We start from the raw sequence: 22,944 nt of genomic DNA, 5'->3' as shown, positions 1-22,944 counted from the left end.
TTCCCAAATCTCTTTGCTCTATCACACTCCTCAGTGCCCTACCATTCACTGTGTAAGACCAACCCTGGTTTGTCCTCCCAAAGTGCAACTCCCTATACATGTCTGCACTGAATTCCATCTGCCATTTTTCATCCCATTTTTCCAGCTGGCCCAGATCCTGCTGCAAGCCTTGATAGTCTTCCTCGCTGCCCATTACACCCCCAATCTTGGTGTCATCCGCAAATTTGCTGATCCATTTATCCGCATTATCATCTAAATCACTGATATAAATGACAAACAATATCGGACCCAGCACTGATTTAATCTACTCCAAGATTAATTCAACCCTTCCCTCGCACATAGCCTCTATTTTTCTTTCATTCATCTGCCAATCTAATAATCTCTTAAATGTCCCTAATGTATCTGTGTCTACCACCATCTCTGGCAGGGCATTCCACACACCCACCACTCTCCGTGTAAAACATTTACCTCTGACAGTCTCCCCTGTACTTTCCTCCAAGAACTTAAACTCTGACCCCATGTATTAGCAGATCAGAGCTTGTGAGACAATCCACAATGTCTCAGATGGGATGACATTCCTTAAGAACAAGTATAATTCCCAGAAGTGTGGATGAATAAACATTGCCCAGAATATCTTCCATCTGGGTCCCAAATCCTCAACCACCACCTAGTGCCCTGCATCTTTCCAGAAGTTGATGTGCTGTTACTTAAGCCAGGACAAGCTGGAGAGCAGAATGAGCCAGGAATTGATAGGCCGTGGGCAGACAGCAGGAATGAGTCCCGGAATGATAGGCCGGACAGCAGGACTGAGCCAGGGAACAATAGGCTGGGCTGCAGGGGTGAACTAGGGAATGATAGGCCAGTGAGCCTTCCATCAGTGGTGGGAACATTACTGAAGAGGATTTTGCAATACATTCTTGATTTGGAAAAGCAAGGACTGATTAAGGATAGACAATCACCCTTGTGTGTGGGAAAACATAGGTGCCATGGTAGTATAGCGGCTAACGCAACTCCATTCCAGCTTGGGCATTTGAATTTCAGAGTTCAATTCCAGTGTCTTCTGTAAGCAAGTCTGTATGTACATCATTCCCGGAGGTTTGTGGGTTTCCTCCGGGTGCCCTGGTTTCCTCCCACAGTCCAAAGACGTACTGGCATTTGGGCTGTGGGAGGAAACCAGGGCACCAGAGCACCAGGTTTTAATTAGTTATTGTAAATTGTCCTGTGATTAGTCCAGGGTTAAATTAGTGGGTTGCTCTAAGGGCTGGAAGGGTCTGTTCCGTGCTGAATCTCTATAAATAAAAATAAACGCGTGTTTTGCAGATTTGATTGGATTTTTGGAAGAAGTGACCAGAGAATAATGAGGGCAGGGAGGTAGACACTGTAACGTGAATTTAGCAGCAGGGTAGATCATATAAGATGAAGGGTGAGCTACAGATAAAGATTAGCTTTATTTGTCACATGTATGTCGAAACATGCATTATGTCAACAACTGTACAACTCTATGACTATATCACAATATCCTCTGTCACAAAGCCAGAATGCACCCACTCCATCCTAAATTCACCACCACCCCCATCCGAAACTAACTTCCTGAAAGCAGAAGAGGGAGTTCTCCATCTAGAATTCAGTCCATACCGATCCCACCTGGGCCACCAGATAACCCTCTGTCAGAATTCAATAGCCTCAAATCAGCATGGACTATTTTCAATCCAAACTTCAAACCCAATGACCCAGGAGTTTGCAACAACCATCCTGGACATAATTCCTTCCATCCAAAATCCAACAATAAGCTCCAACCAAATCCAGCTGCCTCTATTCAGATCCCAAAAGCCTCCATACGGAATGCAGCACCTCCCTACATTAGCCAAAACTTCATCATGCACACGATTCCATGCCATCCACCTGGACCTCAACAACTACCACCTAGAGCTTAACGTTCTTCAACCAGAACCCAACACTCTCTGCCCAAAACTCATTACCCATTAAAGATCTCTTTAATCCTACAGTGGGTGAGTCTAGGACCAGAAGGCACAATCCCAGAATACAAGGATGTCCTTTTAGAATGGAGATGAGGAGGAATTTATTTACTTACTGAGATACAGCACAGAATAGGCCTTTCCGGCCCTTCGAGCCACACCGTCCAGCAACCCGATTTAATCCTAGCCTAATCATGGGACGATTTACAATGAACAATTAACCTACTAACTGCCACACCTTTGGACTGTGGGAGAAAACTAGAGCATCCGGAGGAGATCCACATATTCTACAGGGATGACATTCAAACTCCTTACAGATGACATCGGAATCCAACACCGCAGTTGTAATAGTGTTGTGTTAACTGTGGCGAATCTGTGGAATTCATTGCCACAGATGGCTGCGGAGGCCGAGTCATTGGGTATATTTAAAGTGGAAGCTCTTGATTAGTCAGGGTGTCGAAGGTTATGGGGAGAAGGCAGGAGAACGGGTTTGAGAGGCAAAATAAATTAGCCATGATGGAATGGCTGAGCAGACTCGATGGCCCAAGCCGCCTAATTCTGCTCCCATGCCTTATGGTCTAAGTGTCTAATCTTTTCTCAACACTTCCATGATGCTCAGAACTCTATTTCCTCCGCCTAAAACCCAGCATCCTCCATCCACAATCCGGCCTACAAGTTCAAGGCTATCCAAGTATGTGATAACCTGGTGCAAAGCTGAATTTGCAGTCTCACTGGTTCTCTGCCTCAAACTCCAATGTCTGTACGATGTTAGGGAGCACCCAAGGGTTCAATTGCCCCCTCACCTCGAAGGCTTGCCCTTGCATAAAGCCTGGTCCCTCAGCCTGCCTGGCCCTGTGCCTTCTCTACGCTGCCCTACAGAACAGCCAGCCAACAGAAGGTGAGATAAGCTGTATTTGTCACAAGGACATCAAAATATCGGAACACACAGTGAAATGTTTGTAGGGTTGTTGGTTGAGCCTGGAGGTTAGGTGGCAAACATCTCATCACCAGTTGAGGAGACCTCACCAGGGTGTAACTGAGTGTTGTTTACGTTGGCCCGACTCGTCATTCTGATCGGTTGGCTGTCGTGCTGGCCACTCTCGGCTAACCTGACAGCTGAGTGATCTCCGCTGGTTATTGATCGTGGTGAGCATAGGTTCCGTGTCCGAGGTGTCCGTGGCTCACGCCTCAGCCCAATCCCACAGATGTATAGGTTTGTAAACTGCCCAGTGCAGCAGCCAACCAATCAGACAATGAGTCCGACGGATATAAACATGAGCACTCGGCAAAAACAGCACTCAATTGCACACTGATGACGTCACCTTGACTACTGATGAAACGTTTGCGACCTAACCTCCGGGCTCAGTGAGCAACCCTTCAAACAAACAACCAACCTTCTCTTTCATTCCAAATACAGTAAAATGCATCAAATCAAATCTGTGAGGTTTGTGATGGGAAGCCCGCAAGTGTTACCGTGTTTCTGGCGCCAGCGTAGCATGCCCACAACTCACTAACCCGAACCTGTACATCTTTGGACCGTGGGAGGAGGCTGAAACACACACAGTCACGAGAAGTACAGACTCCTTACACACAGCAGCAGGAATTAAATCCCAATCTTACAGCTGGCATTGTTGGCCTAACTGCTATGCTACCACGCACCCCAGTTGTCCCTTCTTGTACACATTACCTGGATATCAACGAACAATCGTGAACAAGGCTTTCCATAATGACCACGCCATTCTCCTCCTCCGGCTGCACCAGGATGCCATTGTGGTACCACAGCACTTGGGTGCTGTTGTCCAGGTAGGTGGCTGTGCACATAAACGGTAGACGGTCCCCTTGGAAGACCACCTGGCGAAGGACGGGAATCAGCTGCAGGATGGGTAGCTCCAGAGGTCCATCTGTGGCCAAAAGGGAACTCAGTGAACCAGCTCATACCCTGTACACCCTTTTAGTTTCATCCACTGCACCCACAGGCCATTCATCTCACAGTTCATTTCATTCATTCTAGCTCAGCTATCTCACAGTTTCGATGATGCCCCAGTTTTCCACACAGGCCTAGATTTAATTTTAATTTTATGATGACAGATTAGATTACCTTTATTCTTCACATCAAAACATACAGTAAAACATGTCGTTTGCATCAACGACCGGCACAATCTGAGGATGTACTGGGGCAGCTGACAAGTGCTGCCAATCTTCCAGCACCAACATAGCATGTCCTCAACTTACTAACCCGAACCTGTACGGTTCTGGACTGTGGGAGGAAACCGGAACACCCAGAGGAAACCCACACAGTCACGGCGAGAACACACAAACACATTACAGACAATGGCAGGACTTGAACCCAGGTCACTGGCGTTGCAAAACTTTATGCTAACCACTTTGCTACCATGCCACCATTAAGGAAAATATGTAAAGCTTAAACCTGATTCTGATTTGCATGTCAAACCACCCATTTTACCTCTTTCACTGAATGTTCACCCTGTACTTTCCTGGCAGCTGCTTCTGGTCCTTTTGCCAAACTCGTTTCCCCTGGTTATCGACGTCCAACCCGTTTCCCCTGGTTACCGACATCCAACCCGTTTCCCCTGGTTACCGACGTCCAACCCAATTCCCCTGGTTACTGACATCCAACCCATTTCCCCCGGTTACCAACGTCCAACCTGTTTCCCATTTACCAAAGTCCAACCGATTTCCTGTTTACCAACATCCAACCTGTTCCCCATTTAACAACATCCAACCCATTTCCCATTTACAAATGTCCAATCTGTTTGCCTTGATTATCTACGTCCAACCTGTTTCCTGTTTACCAATGTCAAACCTGTTCCCCATTTACCAACATCCAACCTGTATCCCATTTACCAACGTCCAACCTGTATCCCATTTACCAACGTCCAACCCATTTCTCATTTATCAACGTCCAACCTGTTTCCCATTTACCAACATCCACCCCATTTCCCATTTACCAACATCCAACCCATTTCCCATTTACCAACATCCAACCCATTTCCCATTTACCAACATCCAACCCATTTCCCCTGCTTACTGACATCCAGCCCCGTTCTCCTGGTTACCAACGATCAACCCATTTCCTGTTTACCAACATCCAACCTGTTTCCTGCAGCGATTTCTCAACTGGTCTCAGTGCAGCTCTGGAGACACACCAGCACCCATTACTGGTACCAGCAGATCTCTGTAAAATTGGTTGCTGGTCACTACTTTGCAAAGTTGGACTTGGTTGAAACCCATCTCCAGGTGGAAGAGACAGAAAATTCACAGGAGCTTCTCACCATTACGACACATAAGGGGTTGCTTTCCTTTCTCTGTTTGCCTTTCAAGGTGAAGGCAGCTCTTCAATTTTCCAACAGCTAATTGATACCATGCTGGGTGGTAATGATGGTGTCGCCACTTATCTCGATGACTTCATTGTGATGGACACAGATCAGACGGAGCTATGCCAACACCTCAACCACATTTTGAACAAACTCCAAATGTGACTTTGGGCAGAAAAATGTCGCCTCCCGGTGTCTTCAATTAAATATCAGGGATTCATCATAGATGAGCATGGTCCTGAAAACTGCTATTTGAAAAATGCCTCCACCATCAGATTTCATTCCATCTTTGAGCATGACCAGTCACCGTTCAGCATTTCCTCCAGCAATGCACTGGCTGAGGGAGCCTCTCAATGCCTGCTCAATAGGGTGCTATCTGGAAATGGTCCAAGCAATGCCTTGAGGCTTATGATAGGGTGAAGAATATGTTGTCATCCAACCTCGGCTTGATGTATTTCAACCCAGAGTTGTCTATCATTGCCCAGTGGATATGTCCAGTCATGGGTGGGGGCTGACATTTCCCATATATTCCTTGATGGTTCTGAAAAAGCTGTCACATGCAGCCATACTACTGACCACAACAGAAAGGAACTATGGATAAATCGAGAAGGAAGCCCTGGGAATCATCATTGCCATGGAGAAATTCCACAAGATGCTTCCCTCTGCTTACTGATCGCAAGCCACTGTCGTCCATCTTCGGGTCTGAGAAAGGCATCCCAGCGTATATAGCCAACTATCTGCAAAGGTGAGCAATGACGTTATTAGCTACGATTTTGAAGTCAAGTCCACATCAACCCAGGAACATGGTCAGGTGGATGCCCATTCCAAACTTGTGAATCAGTAGATTCATGAAAATGAAGATGCAGTCGTGACTGCGATTTCAATCGATTGCAAAGTCTACCAAGTTGTATTAGATGCGGCTGAAGGTTTTCCAGTCATCGTGGCTAGATCGGTGCAGAAACAGCTGCAGATCCTATCTCATTGACTGATGGCCAGTCAAAGATGAGGAAGATGTTGCACCCTTCCATTGATGTCACATATCTCTCTCAACTGTGGACTTCTGCCTAATGGAGACAGAATAGTGAGTCCATGAACATTTGACCAAAAGTACTGAAACTATTCCACCATGGTCACCTGGCCATCAATTGAATGAAAGCCCTGGCAAGAAGCTTTGGGCACTGGCCAGGCAGAGATGAAGATATCCTATCCATATGCAGGCAGTGTACTTTGGCAGCAAAGTATCCAAGTAGAGCTGATCCACATCCACGGCCTCAGGCTACCAGACCTTGGAGTCTAGTATTGACTTCGCTGGCCCAATCTGCAGATGTACTTACCTTGTACTGGTCGATGCTTATTCCAAATGGCCAGAAGTATCATCCATAAAGTCAACAATGACAGAGGCTCCCATTCAGCAGCTGCTTCAGATCTTCAGCCACTTTGGGATACCAGAAATGCTTGTTTCTGAAAATGGCACTCATTCAGTCCACAGCAGCTTGTTGTATTCTGCCAGAACAGTGAAATTATCCACCTCCGCTCACCCCCATGTCATACACATTCAGACAGGTTTGTGGATAGATTCAAACAGTCGCTTCTGAAATCAAGAGGGGAAGGAGCATCAGTCGAGTCTCTCAAGACATTTCGTCTGACAAATGAAATACCAAAGTCAGATGCCTTACCCTTTGGGCCATGTGGTTGCATTCTATGGCTTCTCCTGTCCTTCATGGAGCTGACAGACTGCTTCTGGGCCATTCTGCACCATCTACACCAGGTCCCGGAGATCCTTCTTTCACCACAGCCTCAATCAGGCCAAACTGGTGTTCCTAAGGCTTGCTTAGGAAACAAATCTTGCTTTTGCATGGAATCTGTCAATAATGCCAAGTATCCTGCATGTTCCCAATTAAGGAAAATGAGGCTGATTTGGCTGTCTTGGCTCAGATGATGATTTCTTAAAGCCAAATACTTAGTTTCTTTTTGAAAACTGTCCAGAAAAGTTCTTTCTACTTGGAAAGAGGAGGTGCAAAGGTGTTCCTGAGCCTTGGAAAGCTACGAGCAGCAGCTGGGGGTGGAACAGCCACATCTGACTCAGCGAGCTTCCATTCGACAGGAGGAAACGGGAGGTCCTTGGTAAAGGAAACCTGTAGCCGCCACAGGCCAAGGAGCAGAAGGCCTTTTGCTCCAACTCAATGCTCGGTCTCCAGCTGAAGAAAGGTCACTGACCAGAAAGATGAACTTAAATGTCCTCTCTCCAAGAGATGGTAGGTTAATTGGCTGCTGTATGTTACCCCATGAGGCTGGGCAGTGGGAGACGGAGGTGGGGCTGGTGGTGATTGAGAGGAATATGAAAGAAAGGAATGATGGAATTAAGACTAGTGTGATTGCTCTGAGAATCAGCATAAACTCCTCAGACCAAACGGCCTCTTAATTAATCCATTAATTAATTTACAGAGATACAGTCTGGAGTAGACCCTTCCAGCTCTCCAAGCAAGCCCGTATTTAACCCAAGGCTAATCATGGGGTGATTTATAATGACCAATTAACCTACCAACTGATACATCTTTGGACTGTGGGAGGAAACCCACGAGGTTATGGGGAGAACACACAGACTCCTTACAGAAAGCGGCAGGAAATTAACCTGGGTTGCTCATTCTGTAAAGCGTTGTGCAGACCAACTCTTCAGTTGTAAGGAAATATGAGAAATTAGATGGGTCCTTTCTGGTCGCCTCATTACGGAAAAGATGTGTGAACCATTCCCTCCCACATAATCCTCTGTTTTCCTTTCATCCATATGTCTATCCAAGGCTCCTAAACCACCCTGGCAGGGCATTCCATGCAATCACCACTCTCTGTGTAAACATTTACCTTGGACATCCCTCTATACTGTACTTTCCTCCAATCATCGTTAAACTATGTCTTCTTGTATTAGCCATTTCCATCCTGGGAAAAAAGTCTCTGGCTGTCCACTCAGTCTGTGCTTCTTATCATCTTGGACACCTCCATTAAGTCAGCTCTCATTCTCCTTCACTCCAAAGAGCAAATCCCAGCTCATTCAACCTCTCCTCATAAATCTATCACTGTACATTCCTATGTACACATGATAAATAAGCTTGAATCTCATAAACATAAAACATAGAATATAGGTGCAGGAGTAGGCCATTCCGCCCTTCAAGCCTGCACCGCCATTCAGTATGTTCATGGCTGATCATCCAACTCAGAACCCTGTACCTGTTTTCTCTCCATACCCCCGATCCCTTTAGCCACAAGGGCCATATCTAACTTCCTCTTAAATATAGCCAATGAACTGGCCTCAACTGTTTCCTGTGGCAGAGAATTCCACAGATTCACCACTCTCTGTGTGAAGAAGTTTTTCCTCATCTCGGTCCTAAACGGCTTCCCCTTTATCCTTAAACTGTGACCCCTCGTTCTGGACTTCCCCAACATCGGAAACAATCTTCCTGCATCTAGCCTGTCCAATCCCTTTAGAATTTTATACGTTTCAATAAGATCCCCCCTCAATCTTCTAAATTCCAGTGAGTATAAGCCTAGTCGATCCAGTCTTTCTTCATATGAAAGTTCTGCCATCCCAGGAATCAATCTGGTGAACCTTCTTTGTACTCCCTCTATGGCAAGAATGTCTTCCCTCAGATTAGGGGACCAAAACTGCACACAATACTCTAGGTGCGGTCTCACCAAGACCTTGTACAACTGCAGTAGAACCTCCCTGCTCCTGTACTCAAATCCTTTTGCTATGAATGCCAACATACCATTTGCCTTTTTCACCGCCTGCTGTACCTGCATGCCCACCTTCAATGACTGGTGTACAATGACACCCAGGTCTCGTTGTACCTCCCCTTTTCCTAATCGGCCACCATTCAGATAATAATCTGTTTTCCTGTTCTTGCAACCAAAGTGGATAACCTCACATTTATCCACATTAAATTGCATCTGCCATGAATTTGCCCACTCACCTAACCTATCCAAGTCACCCTGCATCCTCTTAGCATCCTCCTCACAGATAACACCGCCGCCCAGCTTCGTGTCATCCGCAAACTTGGAGATGCTGCATTTAATTCCCTCGTCTAAATCATTAATATATATTGTAAACAACTGGGGTCCCAGCACTGAGCCTTGCGGTACCCCACTAGTCACTGCCTGCTATTCTGAAAAGGTCCCGTTTACTCCCACTCTTTGCTTCCTGTCTGCCAACCAATTCTCTATCCACATCAATACCATACCCTCAATACCGTGTGCTTTAAGTTTGCACACTAATCTCCTGTGTGGGACCTTGTCAAAAGCCTTTTGAAAATCTAAATATACCACATCCACTGGCTCTCCCCTATCCACTCTACTAGTTACATCTTCAAAAAAATTCTATAAGAGTCGTCAGACATGATTTTCCTTTCACAAATCCATGCTGACTTTGTCCGATGATTTCACCTCTTTCCAAATGAGCTGTTATCACATCTTTGATAATCGACTCTTAGCATTTTCCCCACCACCGATGTCAGACTCACCGGTCTATAATTCCCCGGTTTTTCTCTCCCTCCTTTTTTAAAAAGTGGGGTTACATTAGCCACCCTCCAATCCTCAGGAACTAATCCAGAATCTAAGGAGTTTTGAAAAATGAACACTAATGCATCCACTATTTCTTGGGCTACTTCCTTAAGCACTCTGGGATGCAGACCATCTGGCCCTGGGGATTTATCTGCCTTTAATCCCTTCAATTTACCTAACACCACTTCCCTACTAACATGCATTTCCCTCAGTTCCTTCATCTCACTAGACCCTTGGTCCCTTACTATTTCCGGAAGATTATTTATGTCCTCCTTAGTGAAGACAGAACCAAAGTAGTTATTCAATTGGTCTGCCATGTCTTTGTTCCCTATGATCAATTCACCTGTTTCTGACTGTAAAGGACCTACATTTGTCTTGACCAATCTTTTTCTTTTCACGTATCTATAAAAGCTTTTACAGTCAGTTTTTATGTTCCCTGCCAGCTTTCTCTCATAATCTTTTTTCCCTTTCCTAATTAAGCCCTTTGTCCTCCTCTGCTGGACTCTGAATTTCTCCCAGTCCTCAGGTGTGCCGCTTTTTTTTGCTCCCTAACAAGACATGCTCCCTAATCCAGGTAAATCTCCTCTGCACCCTCTCTAAAGCTTCCATTGTTAACACTCTGCTCCTTTCCCAGTGCCCAAACTAGAAATTAAACTAATAAACTCCAGTGAAATTTATTAATAGTTGATCATTTTTAAAAATATTCACATAAAATGCCTAGTGATTTTGACAGAACAAAACTGAATGGGAGATGTTGGTGGACAAATTTACAACAGAAAACATGTGGAAAGTGGCAAATAAATAAATAAATAAATAAATCAATCAATCAATCAATCAATCAATCAATCTCTCTCTCTCTCTCTCTCTCTCTTAAATAATGCATCAGGGCTCTGGGATTCCATGACATCAGAGATGTTCTCCAAAAAACAGGGTTTCCTTTCCTCCACCATTGAAGCTGCCCTCACCTGCATCTCCTCCATCAGTGCTCACACCATCTTCCCACCTCCTTAACTGGGATAGAATTCTCTTGCCCTCACCTACCAGCCCATAAGCTTTCACATCCAACAAATCACTCTCTGAAATTTCCACCATCTTCAACAGAATGCTGCCAACAAGGACTTTTTTAAATCTCCCTCCCAGTCTCCACTTTCCACAGGAATCGTTACTTCTGTGATTCCCTTGTCCATTTATCCCTCCCCACTGCCTTCCCTCCTGGCACTTATCCGTGAAAGCAACAGAAATGCGATACCAGCCCATTCAACCCCTCCTGCACCTCTATTCAGGGCTCCAAACAGTCCTTCCAGGTGAGGCAACACTTCACCTGCCCGTCTTCCAGGGTCATTTATTGAAATTCGGCTGTCCCCAATGCAGTCTCCTCGACGTTGGTGAGACCTAACGTAGATTGGAGGACCACTTTGTTGAGCACCTTCCCTCTCCTCTCCCTCTTCCTCAATTCCCCAGTCTAGTCTCTTATTAGTCTTCATCTGCCTATCACCTCTCCCTGGGTGCCCTCCTACTTCCCTTTCTCCTATGGTCCACTCACCTGTCCTATCAGATTCCTTCCTCTCCAGTCCTGTGTCAGGCTAGTCTGAAAAAATCACTAAGCAATTACCATCAACAGATCACTTGCAATACCAGAGGAAACAACACACTGGACCATTGTTACACCACCATCAAGAATGGTTACGGTGTTATTCCAAGCCCTCACTTTGGGAAGTCTGATCACCTAACTGTACTTCTACTCCCTGAGTACAGGCAGAGACCAAAGACTGCAGCACCAGTAATGAAGACCAAGAAGGTATGGACAAGGGAAGCACAGGAGCACCTACAGGACTGCTTTGGATCAGTGGACTGGACTGTATTCAGGGATTCATCTTTGAACCTGGATGAGTCTGCTGCAGGTGTTACTGACTTCATTAAAACCTGTGTGGATGAGTGTGTGCCTACAAAGACTTACTGTTCATTCCCAAACCAAAAGCCGTAGATGAACCAGGAGGTACATTGTCTGCTGAAAGCTAGATCTATGGTATTCAAGTCTGGTGACCCAGGCCTGTACCAGAAAACCAGGTATGATTTGCAGAGGGCTATTTCAAGGGTGAAGAGAGAATTTCGAATGAGGTAGAAGGCAACGTCGGATGTACGACAACTCTGGCAGGGTTTGCAAGACATTACTCCCTACAAGGCGATACCCAATAGCATGAATGGCAACGATGCTTCACTATCAGATGAACTCAACGTCTTCTATGTCTGCTTTGAAACACAAGTACAGCTGTGAAGATCCCTGCTGCATCTGATGATCCTGTGATCTCTGTCTCAGAGGCCAATGTTAGGCTGTCTTTAAAGAGACTGAACCCTTGCAAGGAGGAAGGTCCTGATGGGGTACTTGTAAAGGCATGAAAACCTGTGCCAACCAACTAACGGGAGTATTCAAGGACATTTTCAACTTCTCACTGCTACAGGCAGAAGTTCCCACTTGCTTCAAAAAGGCAACAATTATACCAGTGCCTAAGAAGAATAATGTGAGCTGCCTTAATGACTATCACCCAGTAGCACTCACATCTACAGTGATGAAATACTTTGAGAGGTTGGTCATGACTAGAATGAACTCCTGCCTCAGCAAGGACCTGGATCCATGGCAATATGCCTATCTCCACAATAGGTCAATGGCAGACACAATCTCAATGGCTCGCCACATGGCTTTAGACCACCTGGACAACACAATCACCTATGTCAGGATCTGTTCATTGACTATAGCTCAGCATTTAATACCATCATTCCCACAATCCTGAATGAGAAGTTGCAGAAACTGGGTTTCTGTACCTCTCTCTATAATTGGATCCTTGACTTCCTAACCAGGAGACCACAATCTTTGCAGATTGGTGATAACACATTGTCCTCGCTGACGATCAACACTGGTGCCCACTGCTCTACCCTCTATGTACACATGATCGTGTGGCTAGGCATCGCTCAAATACCATTTGCTGACGATACAACCATTGTTGGTAGAATCTCAGGGGATGATGAGAGGATGTACAGGAGTGAGATATGCCAACTAGTGGAGTGGTGTCGCAGCAACAACATGGCACTCGACATCAATAAGACGAAAGAGCTGATAGTGGACTTCAGGAAGTGTAAGACAAAGGAACACATACCAATCCTCGTAAAGGGATCAGAAGTGGAGAGAGTGAGCAGCTTCAAGTTCCTGGGTGTCAAAACCTCTGAGGATCAAACCTGGTCCCAACACATCGATACAGTTATAAAGAAGGTGAGACAGCAGCGATACTTCATTAGGAGTTTGAAGAGGTTTGGTATGTCAACAAATACACTCAAAAACCATATATAACCATATAACCATATAACAATCACAGCACGGAAACAGGCCATTCCGGCCCTCCTAGTCCGTGCCGAACTCTTAATCTCACCTAGTCCCACCTACCCGCACTCAGCCCATAACCCTCCACTCCTTTCCTGTCCATATACCTATCCAATTTTACCTTAAATGACACAACTGAACTGGCCTCTACTACTTCTACAGGAAGCTCATTCCACACAGCTATCACTCTCTGAGTAAAGAAATACCCCCTCGTGTTTCCCTTAAACTTTTGCCCCCTAACTCTCAAATCATGTCCTCTCGTTTGAATCTCCCCTACTCTCAATGGAAACAGCCTATTCACGTCAACTCTATCTATCCCTCTCAACATTTTAAATATCTCAATCAAATCCCCCCTCAACCTTCTACGCTCCAATGAATAGAGACCTAACTTGTTCAACCTTTCTCTGTAACTTAAGTGCTGAAACCCAGGTAACATCCTAGTAAATCATCTCTGCACTCTCTCTAATTTATTGATATCTTTCCTATAATTCGGTGACCAGAACTGTACACAATATTCCAAATTTGGCCTTACCAATACCTTGTACAATTTTAACATTACATCCCAACTTCTGTACTCAATGCTCTGATTTATAAAGGCCAGCGTTCCAAAAGCCTTCTTCACCACCCTATCTACATGAGACTGCACCTTCAGGGAACTATGCACTGTTATTCCTAGATCTCTCTGTTCCACTGCATTCCTCAATGCCCGACCATTTACCCTGTATGTTCTATTTGGATTATTCCTGCCAAAATGTAGAACCTCACACTTCTCAGCATTAAACTCCATCTGCCAACGTTCAGCCCATTCTTCTAACCGGCATAAATCTCCCTGCAAGCTTTGAAAACCCACCTCATTATCCACAACACCTCCTACCTTAGTATCATCAGCATACTTACTAATCCAATTTACCACCCCATCATCCAGATCATTTACGTATATTACAAACAACATTGGGCCCAAAACAGATCCCTGAGGCACCCCGCTAGTCACCGGCCTCCATCCCGATAAACAATTATCCACCACTACTCTCTGGCATCTCCCATCTAACCACTGTTGAATCCATTTTATTACTCCAGCATTAATACCTAATGACTGAACCTTCTTAACTAACCTTCCATGTGGAACTTTGTCAAAGGCCTTGCTGAAGTCCATATAGACTACATCCACTGCCTTACCCTCGTCAACATTCCTCGTAACTACTTCAAAAAATTCAATAAGGTTTGTCAAACGTGACCTTCCACGCACAAATCCATGCTGGCTACTCCTAATCAGATCCTGTCTATCCAGATAATTATAAATACTATCTCTAAGAATACTTTCCATTAATTTACCCACCACTGATGTCAAACTGACAGGTCTATAATTGCCAGGCTTACTTCTAGAACCCTTTTTAAACAATGGAACCACATGAGCAATACGCCAATCCTCCGGCACAATCCCCGTTTCTAATGACATCTGAAAGATCTCCGTCAGAGCTCCTGCTATCTCTACACAAACTTCCCTCAAGGTCCTGGGGAATATCCGGTCAGGACCCGGAGATTTATCCACTTTTAAATTTCTTAAAAGCGCCAGTACTTCCACCTCTTTAATTGTCATAGGTTCCATAACTTCCTTATTTGTTTCCCACACCTTACACCATTCAATATCCTTCTCCTTAGTGAATACCGAAGAGAAGAAATCGTTCAAAATCTCTCCCATTTCCCTCAGCTCCACACATAGCTGACCACCCTGATTCTCTAAGGGTCCAATTTTATCCCTCACTATCCTCTTGCTTTTAATATAACTGTAGAAGCCTTTCGGATTTACTTCCACCTTATTTGCCAAACCAAACTCGTAACTTCTTTTAGCTTTTCTAATCTCTTTCTTAAGTTTCCTTTTACATTCTTTATATTCCTCAAGCAATTCCTTTACTCCATGCTGCCTATATCTATTGTAGACATCCCTCTTTTTTCGAACCAAGTTTCTAATATCCCTTGAAAACCATGGCGCTTTCAAACCTTTAACCTTTCCTTTCAACCTAACAGGAACATAAAGATTCTGTACCCTCATAATTTCACCCTTAAATGACCTCCATTTCTCTATTACATCCTTCCCATAAAACAACTTGACCCAATCCACTCTCTCTAAATCCCTGCGCATCTCCTCAAAGTTAGCCTTTCTCCAATCAAAAATCTCAACTCTAGGTCCAGTCCTGTCCTTCTCCATAATTATATTGAAGCTAATGCTATTGTGATCACTGGACCCGAAGTGCTCCCCAACACATACATCTGTCAGCTGACCTATCACATTCCCTAACAGGAGATCCAACACTGCCCCATCTCTAGTCAGTACTTCTATGTATTGTTGCAAAAAACTATCCTGCACACATTTCACAAACTCTAAACCATCCAGCCCTTTTACAAAATGAGCTTCCCAATCTATGTGTGGAAAATTAAAATCTCCCACAATCACCACCTTGTGTTTACTACAAATATCTGCAATCTCCTTACACATTTGCTCTTCCAACTCACGCTCCCCATTAGGTGGCCTATAATACACTCCTATCAGTGTTACTACACCTTTCCCATTCCTCAATTCCACCCAAATAGCCTCCCTAGAGGAGCTCCTAGAGGAGCCCAAGATCTTAAGGCACAAACTAACGGAGATGGGAGTAGACTCTCACATGATGGATTGGATAGTGGACTACTTGACAGATAGACCTCAGTATGTGCGGTTGGGAGACTGTAGGTCTGACACGGTGGTCAGCAGCACAGGGGCGCCGCAGGGAACCGTACTCTCTCCGGTCCTGTTCACCCTGTACACATCAGACTTCCAATATAACTTGGAGTCCTGCCATGTGCAGAAGTTCGCTGATGACACGGCCATAGTGGGGTGTGTCAGGAATGGACAGGAGGAGGAGTATAGGAAACTGATACAGGACTTTGTGATATGGTGCAACTCAAACTACCTGCGTCTCAATATCACCAAGACCAAGGAGATGGTGGTGGACTTTAGGAGATCTAGGCCTCATATGGAGCCAGTGATCATTAATGGAGAATGTGTGGAGCAGGTTAAGACCTACAAGTATCTGGGAGTACAGTTAGACGAGAAGCTAGACTGGACTGCCAACACAGATGCCTTGTGCAGGAAGGCACAGAGTCGACTGTACTTCCTAAGAAGGTTGGCGTCATTCAATGTCTGTAGTGAGATGCTGAAGATGTTCTATAGGTCAGTTGTGGAGAGCGCCCTCTTCTTTGTGGTGGCGTGTTGGGGAGGAAGCATTAAGAAGAGGGACGCCTCACGTCTTAATAAGCTGGTAAGGAAGGCGGGCTCTGTCGTGGGCAAAGTACTGGAGAGTTTAACATCAGTAGCTGAGCGAAGGGTGCTGAGTAGGCTACGGTCAATTATGGATAACTCTGAACATCCTCTACATAGCACCATCCGGAGACAGAGAAGCAGTTTCAGCGACAGGTTACTATCGATGCAATGCTCCTCAGACAGGATGAAGAGGTCAATACTCCCCAATGCCATTAGGCTTTACAATTCTACCGCCAGGACTTAAGAACTTTTTAAAAGCTATTATTAACGCTTTTTGAGATAGTGATTTAGATGCATATCATATTTTTTACTGAGTTAAGTATTGTATGTAATTAGTTTTGCTACAACAAGTGTATGAGACATTGGAAAAAAGGTTGAATTTCCCCATGGGGATGAATAAAGTATCTATCTATCTATCTATCTATCCTTCCAAAGCACCGCCATAAGATTTTCTCGGACAAGCAATGCAACACCTCCTCCTCTGGCCCCTCCTACTCTATCACACCTGAAGCAACTAAATCCAGGAATATTTAGTTGCCAATCACACCCTTCCTGCAACCATGTTTCACTAATAGCTACAACATCATAATTCCAGGTATCAATCCACGCTTTAAGCTCATCCACCTTTCTTACAATGCTCCTAGCATTAAAATAGATACATTTAAGATACTCTCCACCTCCTCCTCTCTTTTCATCCCTAGCAATGCATTCAAATTTATTATCCTTTTCTTTCTTCTCCCCTACAACTTCGGGCTGAGCGCCTCCCTTCTCCATCACCTGCCTTTCCTCCCTCACACACTGTCTACTTACTTGCTCTACTGGTGAACTAACCTCCTCTCCCATAGTTTCCTCAAATTGATTTCAAATTGATTGGTAAAACTTCTATAGTTGTACCATGGAGAGCATTCTGACAGGCTGCATCACTGTCTGGTATGGAGGGGCTACTGCACAGGACCGAAAGAAGCTGTAGAGGCATGTAAATTTAGTCATTCCCTTCATTCCCCTCATTCCCCACCTATCTGGCTTCACCTGACACCTTCTAGCTTGTCCACCTTTCCCTCCCCCCACCTTCATATTCTGCCATCTCCCCCCCTTCCTTTCCAGTCCAGATGGAGGATTGCAGCCCAAATCATTGACTGTTTATTCCTTTTCATAGATACTGCCTGACCTGCTGAGTTCCTCCAGCATTATGTGTGTTGTTCTGGGACAACTAATCCAGCTTCCCAAATGGGCAAACAGTTCATTCCAGGAATTTACTCACAGCTGAGACCTCCGAGTAACACAGACAAAATGCTGGAGGAACCCAGCAGGTCAGGCAGGACTAACAGAGGTCAACATTTTGGACAGAGATAATTTCAGCATGTGCAGGAGATGGAGTGCAGCCACAGAAAGCTGACCGAGAAAGCCACAACACTACCCCCACTCTCCCACCGTCCCTTCCCTCCATGGTTCAATAGTTCCCCCTCTGACCCCCCCCCCACAACATCACTACCCCACTCTCCCACCGTCCCCTCCCTCCATGGTTCAATAATTCCCCATCTGACCCCCCCCCACATCACTACCCCCAACCTCCCACCGTCCCCTCCCTCCATGGTTCAATAATTCCCTGTCTGACCCCCCCCCACAATATCACTACCCCCACTCTCCCACTACCCCCTCCCTCCACAGTTCAATAACTCCCCTTCTGACCTTACCCCTCCATCAGATTCAGAATCCAATTTATTAATCACATGATACAGTGAAAAGTGCTGTTTGTGTTAACGTCACGTGCTGGGGGCAGCCTGCACGCTTCCAGTGCCAACAAAGCAGGCCCACACTTCCCAACACCCTCCCACTCAACCATCCCACTGCACTCACACGGTAAAAGCTTTCCTTGACTGGCATCTATTTGAACGGGGATCTGATTTGTTGGACAGACCAGTTAACACCACAGGTTCCAGGATGAGAGGAGCCATGCCACATTCTAACCAGTGCGCTGACAATCGCAGCAGGTAAGGAGAGGCACACAGTCAGGGGGCCTGACATCAGTGAGGGGCTGGCAGGGGGATTCCTCCGAGGGGGGAGTTCCCTCAGTCCTGGAGGGCTCACTCCAAGTGTGGAGCTCGCACAGCGCCTTTGGGCTCCCTCCACAAGAATGGAGGAGCTCCTTCATTGCCAGAGGACTCCATCCTTGTAGAGAGCTCCCTCAATGCCAGAGGACTCACTCCAAGTGAGGAACTCTTCAGTGCTGGAGAGTTCCCTCCACTTAGGAAGCTCCCTAAGTGCCAGAGGGCTCCCTCCTAAAGTGCAATATTTACAGTTTTCCATTAATTCCCTTTTGAAAGTTGGGATCTGATCATTAGGCTAAATTTGTCCCCCACCTACCCCATCTCCTCTCCTCACCTGCTCATCACCTGCCTCCAGTTCCTCCCTCCCCCCCCCCCCCCCACCACCACTTCCTTTTCCCCTGTGGTCCACTCTCCTCTCCGAGAGATTCCTTCTTCAGCACTTTATGTTCTCCACCAATCACCTCTCAGCTTCTCACTTCACTGCCCTCCCCCCACCCACTCACCTGGTCTCACCTCTCACCTGCCACCTTGTATTCTTTCCCCTCCCGCTACCTTCTCTCTCTGGCTTCAGCCCCCTTCCGGTCCTGATGAAAGATTAGTAAGTATGACTAAGGTAGGTGGCGTTGTGGATAATGAAGTAGGTTTTCAAAGTTTGCAGAGAGATTTAGGCCAGTTAGAAGAGTGGGCTGAGCGATGGCAGATGGAGTTTAATGCTGATAAGTGTGAAGTGCTACATTTTGGTAGGAATAATCCAAATAGGACACACATGGTAAATGGTAGGGCATTGAAGAATGCAGTAGAACACAGTGATCTAGGAATAATGGTGCATAGTTCCCTGAAGGTGGAATCTCATGTGGATAGAGTGGTGAAGAAAGCTTTTGGTATGTTGGCCTTTATAAATCAGAGCATTGAGTAAAGGAGTTGGGATGTAATGTTAAAATTGTACAAGGTATTGGTGAGGCCGAATTTGGAGTATTGTGTACAGTTCTGGTCACCGAATTATAGGAAAGATGTCAACAAAATAGAGAGAGTACAGAGGAGATTTACTAGAAATGTTACCTGGGTTTCAGCACCTAAGTTACAGAGAAAGGTTGAACAAGTTAGGTCTTTATTCTTTGGTGCATAGAAGGTTGAGGGGGACTTGATAGAGGTATTTAAAATTATGAGGGGGATAGATAGAGTTGACGTGGATAGGCTTTTTCCATTGAGAGTAGGGGAGATTCAAACAAGAGGACATGGGTTGAGACTTAGGGGGCAAAAGTTAAGGGTAACATGAGATGGAATTTCTTTACTCAGAGAGTGGTAGCTGTGTGGAATGAGCTTCCAGTAGAATTGGTAGAGGCAGGTTCGGTATTGTCATTTAAAGCAAAATTGGATAGGTATATGGACAGGAAAGGAATGGAGGGTTATGGGTGGAGTGCGGGTCAGTGGGATTAGGTGAGAATAAGCGTTTGGCACGGACTAGAAGGGCCAAGACAGCCCGTTTCCGTGCTGTAATTGTTATATGGTTATTATATAAAGGTCTCGGTCCAAAGCTTCGACTGGTTGTTTCTCTCCATAGATGCTACCTGTCCTGCTGAGTTCTTCCAGCATTTTGTGTGTTACTCTGGATTTTAGCATCTGCAGAATCTCTCGTGTTTACTATTTGCTTCTTTCTGTGGCTATGCTGCTTTTGTCCCACTGACACACAGAAAAGGTCACGGAACACAGAACAGTACAGCTCAGGAACAAGCCATTCAGCCCACACTCTCTGTGCTGACCAAGTTCATTGTCATTCAACCACACACATGTATACAGCCAAACAAAACATCTCTCAGGGACTAAGGTGTAAAACACAGTACATATGTCACACACAACACATAAAATATTAACACTAATATTAACAGGTAATAAAATATGCATTTAAACAAAATCCCTTCTGCATGCACATGACCCACATCCCCCATTCCCTGCACATTCATGTGTCCAATAGCCATTGCTGTATCTGCCTTAACCTCAATCTGTCCACAGTTGATTCGATAAGGCAGAAGAACAATTTGGCACAGATTAGATGGGCTGAAAGGCCTGTTTCTGCACCGTATGCTCTATGACTCTAACCCCCGGTGGCCCATTCCAGACACCTACCACTCTCTAAAAAGAGAGCCTTACCCTGCACATCTCCCTTCGAACTTACCCCCTCTCACTTTAAACATGTGTCTTTGACCCGGGATGAAATCATGGACTGTCTGATCCTCCGAGACTCCCACAGCTCACTCACCTCCCCACATGTAATCACCCACCAATGCCAAACCCTTTCCGTCCAAGCCCTGCACTCTACAATCTCTGCTCAAACCTCTCCTCCTCCTCCTAAGAAGCTGTAACCAACCACTGGTTGCTCCCTCTCCACGCCTCCAATGAGGATTACCCGCGAACCTCTGGCTGTGTTAAAGGTGATTTATAAATTGATGCAGTGTTGGTGCTTACCACACACCAGCTGGCTTTCCTTCAGGTCTTTCAACGGCTTTCCACTCAGTGCTTTAGGAAAAGCACACAGCGTTTCCTCGGAGATTCGCACGGACTTCCTCCTCTCCCAGCTCAGCACCACAGCATGTTACAGTCGCACACCAGGTACTCCGTACTGAAATCGCTGAAGACAAAAGCATATCATTGTCACTCCGATTTCAAGGAGGGTCAGGGGTCACTGATCTCCCTCAGCCGCACCCTTCCAAGTGCAAAGCACAATGTGACCCTCCCTCAGAACCACCCCTCCCACAGTGTGACCCTCATTTGGTGCTGCCGCTCTCTCAGTAACAACCCCTCTCACAGTGTGACCCTCCCTTGGTACTATCCTCCCATAGTGTGACCCTCCCTTGGTACTACCCTCCCATAGTGTGACCCTCCCTTGGTACTACCTGTCCCTCAGTGTGAGCAGATGTGAACAGCACCATGGTCAAACCGAGGAAGATCTGCAGAGATGCATCAGCGTGAACAGCCCTTTCAGATTTCAGTGACCAAAGTCCTGTCAGGACGAAGGAAGCTGGCGGAAGGGAGGCTGCGGCCACGATTTGAAGGATCTGCTTCATACTCACATGACTTTGAGCGAGGCCAAACCATCCAAGAGATCGGGTTTGAGCGTGGAGAAGATGTTCCCTGAGATATTTCTGTTCAGTGTGTAAAAGATCAACTGTTAGAAATTGCCCGTATGCTGCAGCAGACCTCAACAATTTCACACAGAAAGATGAAGCCAATTCCAGTCCCCATCCTTGCTGGGAAATACCCTGTGAACTCTTTAGAAAAGAAATTACATTCAACTACTCGAACTTTGGAGCAGTATAAAGCCAAGATTATTGATCTGGAGAATCGCAGTCGCAGACAGAATTTGCGAATAATGGGACTCAGTGAAGACGTTGAGAGCGGGAATCCTTCACTCCTGTCAGGAAACACGTTAATCCCACCTCAATATCCAGATGTTTCTGCTTGCCTCTTTCCTGTCCACATTACATCACCTTTTGTCTGAATGTGCTAAGTAGTACTCTTGGAACATTGTAGACCATAGGACACAGAAGCAGAATTAGGCCATTCGGCCCATCATGTTTTAGCTTGTTAATGGTTCAAAATAGGGCGGCACAGTAGTGTAACACTCTACAGTGCCAGAAACTCAGGTTCAATTCCCGCCTGTGAGGAGTTTTCTACGTTCTCCCTGTGACCCTGTGGGTTTCCCCAGCTGCTCCGGTTTCCTCCCACAGTCCAAACACAAACAGTAAGCTGTGGGTACACTATGCTGGTGGCAGAAGTGTGTCGACACTTGCTGATTTTCACAATCCACACTGATTAGATTTGACACAAATGAAGCATTTTTTGTGCATTTCAATATTCACATGACCAGTAAAGTTAATTTTTAATTTCCCTATTTCTCCCATGTAACAATTAATCCAAATGTCTTTGGAAGGTAGAATGTTCCTCCATATCTACTGATGCCAGTCTTAGATGCTAAGATGCATCACTTAGCATCTTAGTGATGCCACTCCTGCATCCCCCACAATTACTAAGTCCTATGTACGGATGCAGGCCCTTCTGCCCACAGACTCCATGCTAACCAATTTATTCTTCTCACATTTCCCTCAACACTCCCCAGATTCTACCTCCTGTCTGCCCATAAGGTGAAATGTACAATTAATCCACTGGCCTGCACGTCTTTGGGACGGAAGTTGGAGGAAAATGGAGCATCCGATGGAAACCCGTGCGGTCACAGGGAAAATGTGTAAACTCCACACATCAGTGCCATAGGTCAGATTGGAATCAGATCACTGGAGCCATGAGTCTGTACCAGTTCAACCAGCGTGGATACTCTACTCATCTTAACTGATTCCACATGCTGCACGCT

The 22,944-nt window shown here is 45.7% G+C and overlaps 1 protein-coding gene across 1 annotated transcript in view; it reads right to left on the bottom strand.

The window, feature by feature from the left end:
- LOC140736117 (adhesion G protein-coupled receptor A2-like) overlaps positions 1 to 21,721 on the bottom strand; it is a 73,811-nt gene extending 52,090 nt beyond the window's left edge. Inside the window, exons 1-3 of the mRNA XM_073061911.1 lie at positions 21,650 to 21,721; positions 21,045 to 21,207; positions 3,664 to 3,877 (exon numbers count right to left, since the gene is read on the bottom strand). Coding sequence (XP_072918012.1) covers positions 3,664 to 3,797 — 134 coding nt within the window. The 5' untranslated portion in view covers positions 3,798 to 3,877; positions 21,045 to 21,207; positions 21,650 to 21,721. The remainder of the gene's footprint in view (positions 1 to 3,663; positions 3,878 to 21,044; positions 21,208 to 21,649) is intronic.
- Between the last annotated feature and the right edge of the window lie 1,223 nt (positions 21,722 to 22,944).

The sequence above is a fragment of the Hemitrygon akajei genome, chromosome 1, assembly GCF_048418815.1.
Source record: "Hemitrygon akajei chromosome 1, sHemAka1.3, whole genome shotgun sequence".
NCBI lineage: Eukaryota > Metazoa > Chordata > Chondrichthyes > Myliobatiformes > Dasyatidae > Hemitrygon > Hemitrygon akajei.
The sequence above is the reverse complement of the archived record's forward strand: the minus strand, read 5'-3'. Positions and strand labels throughout refer to the sequence as shown.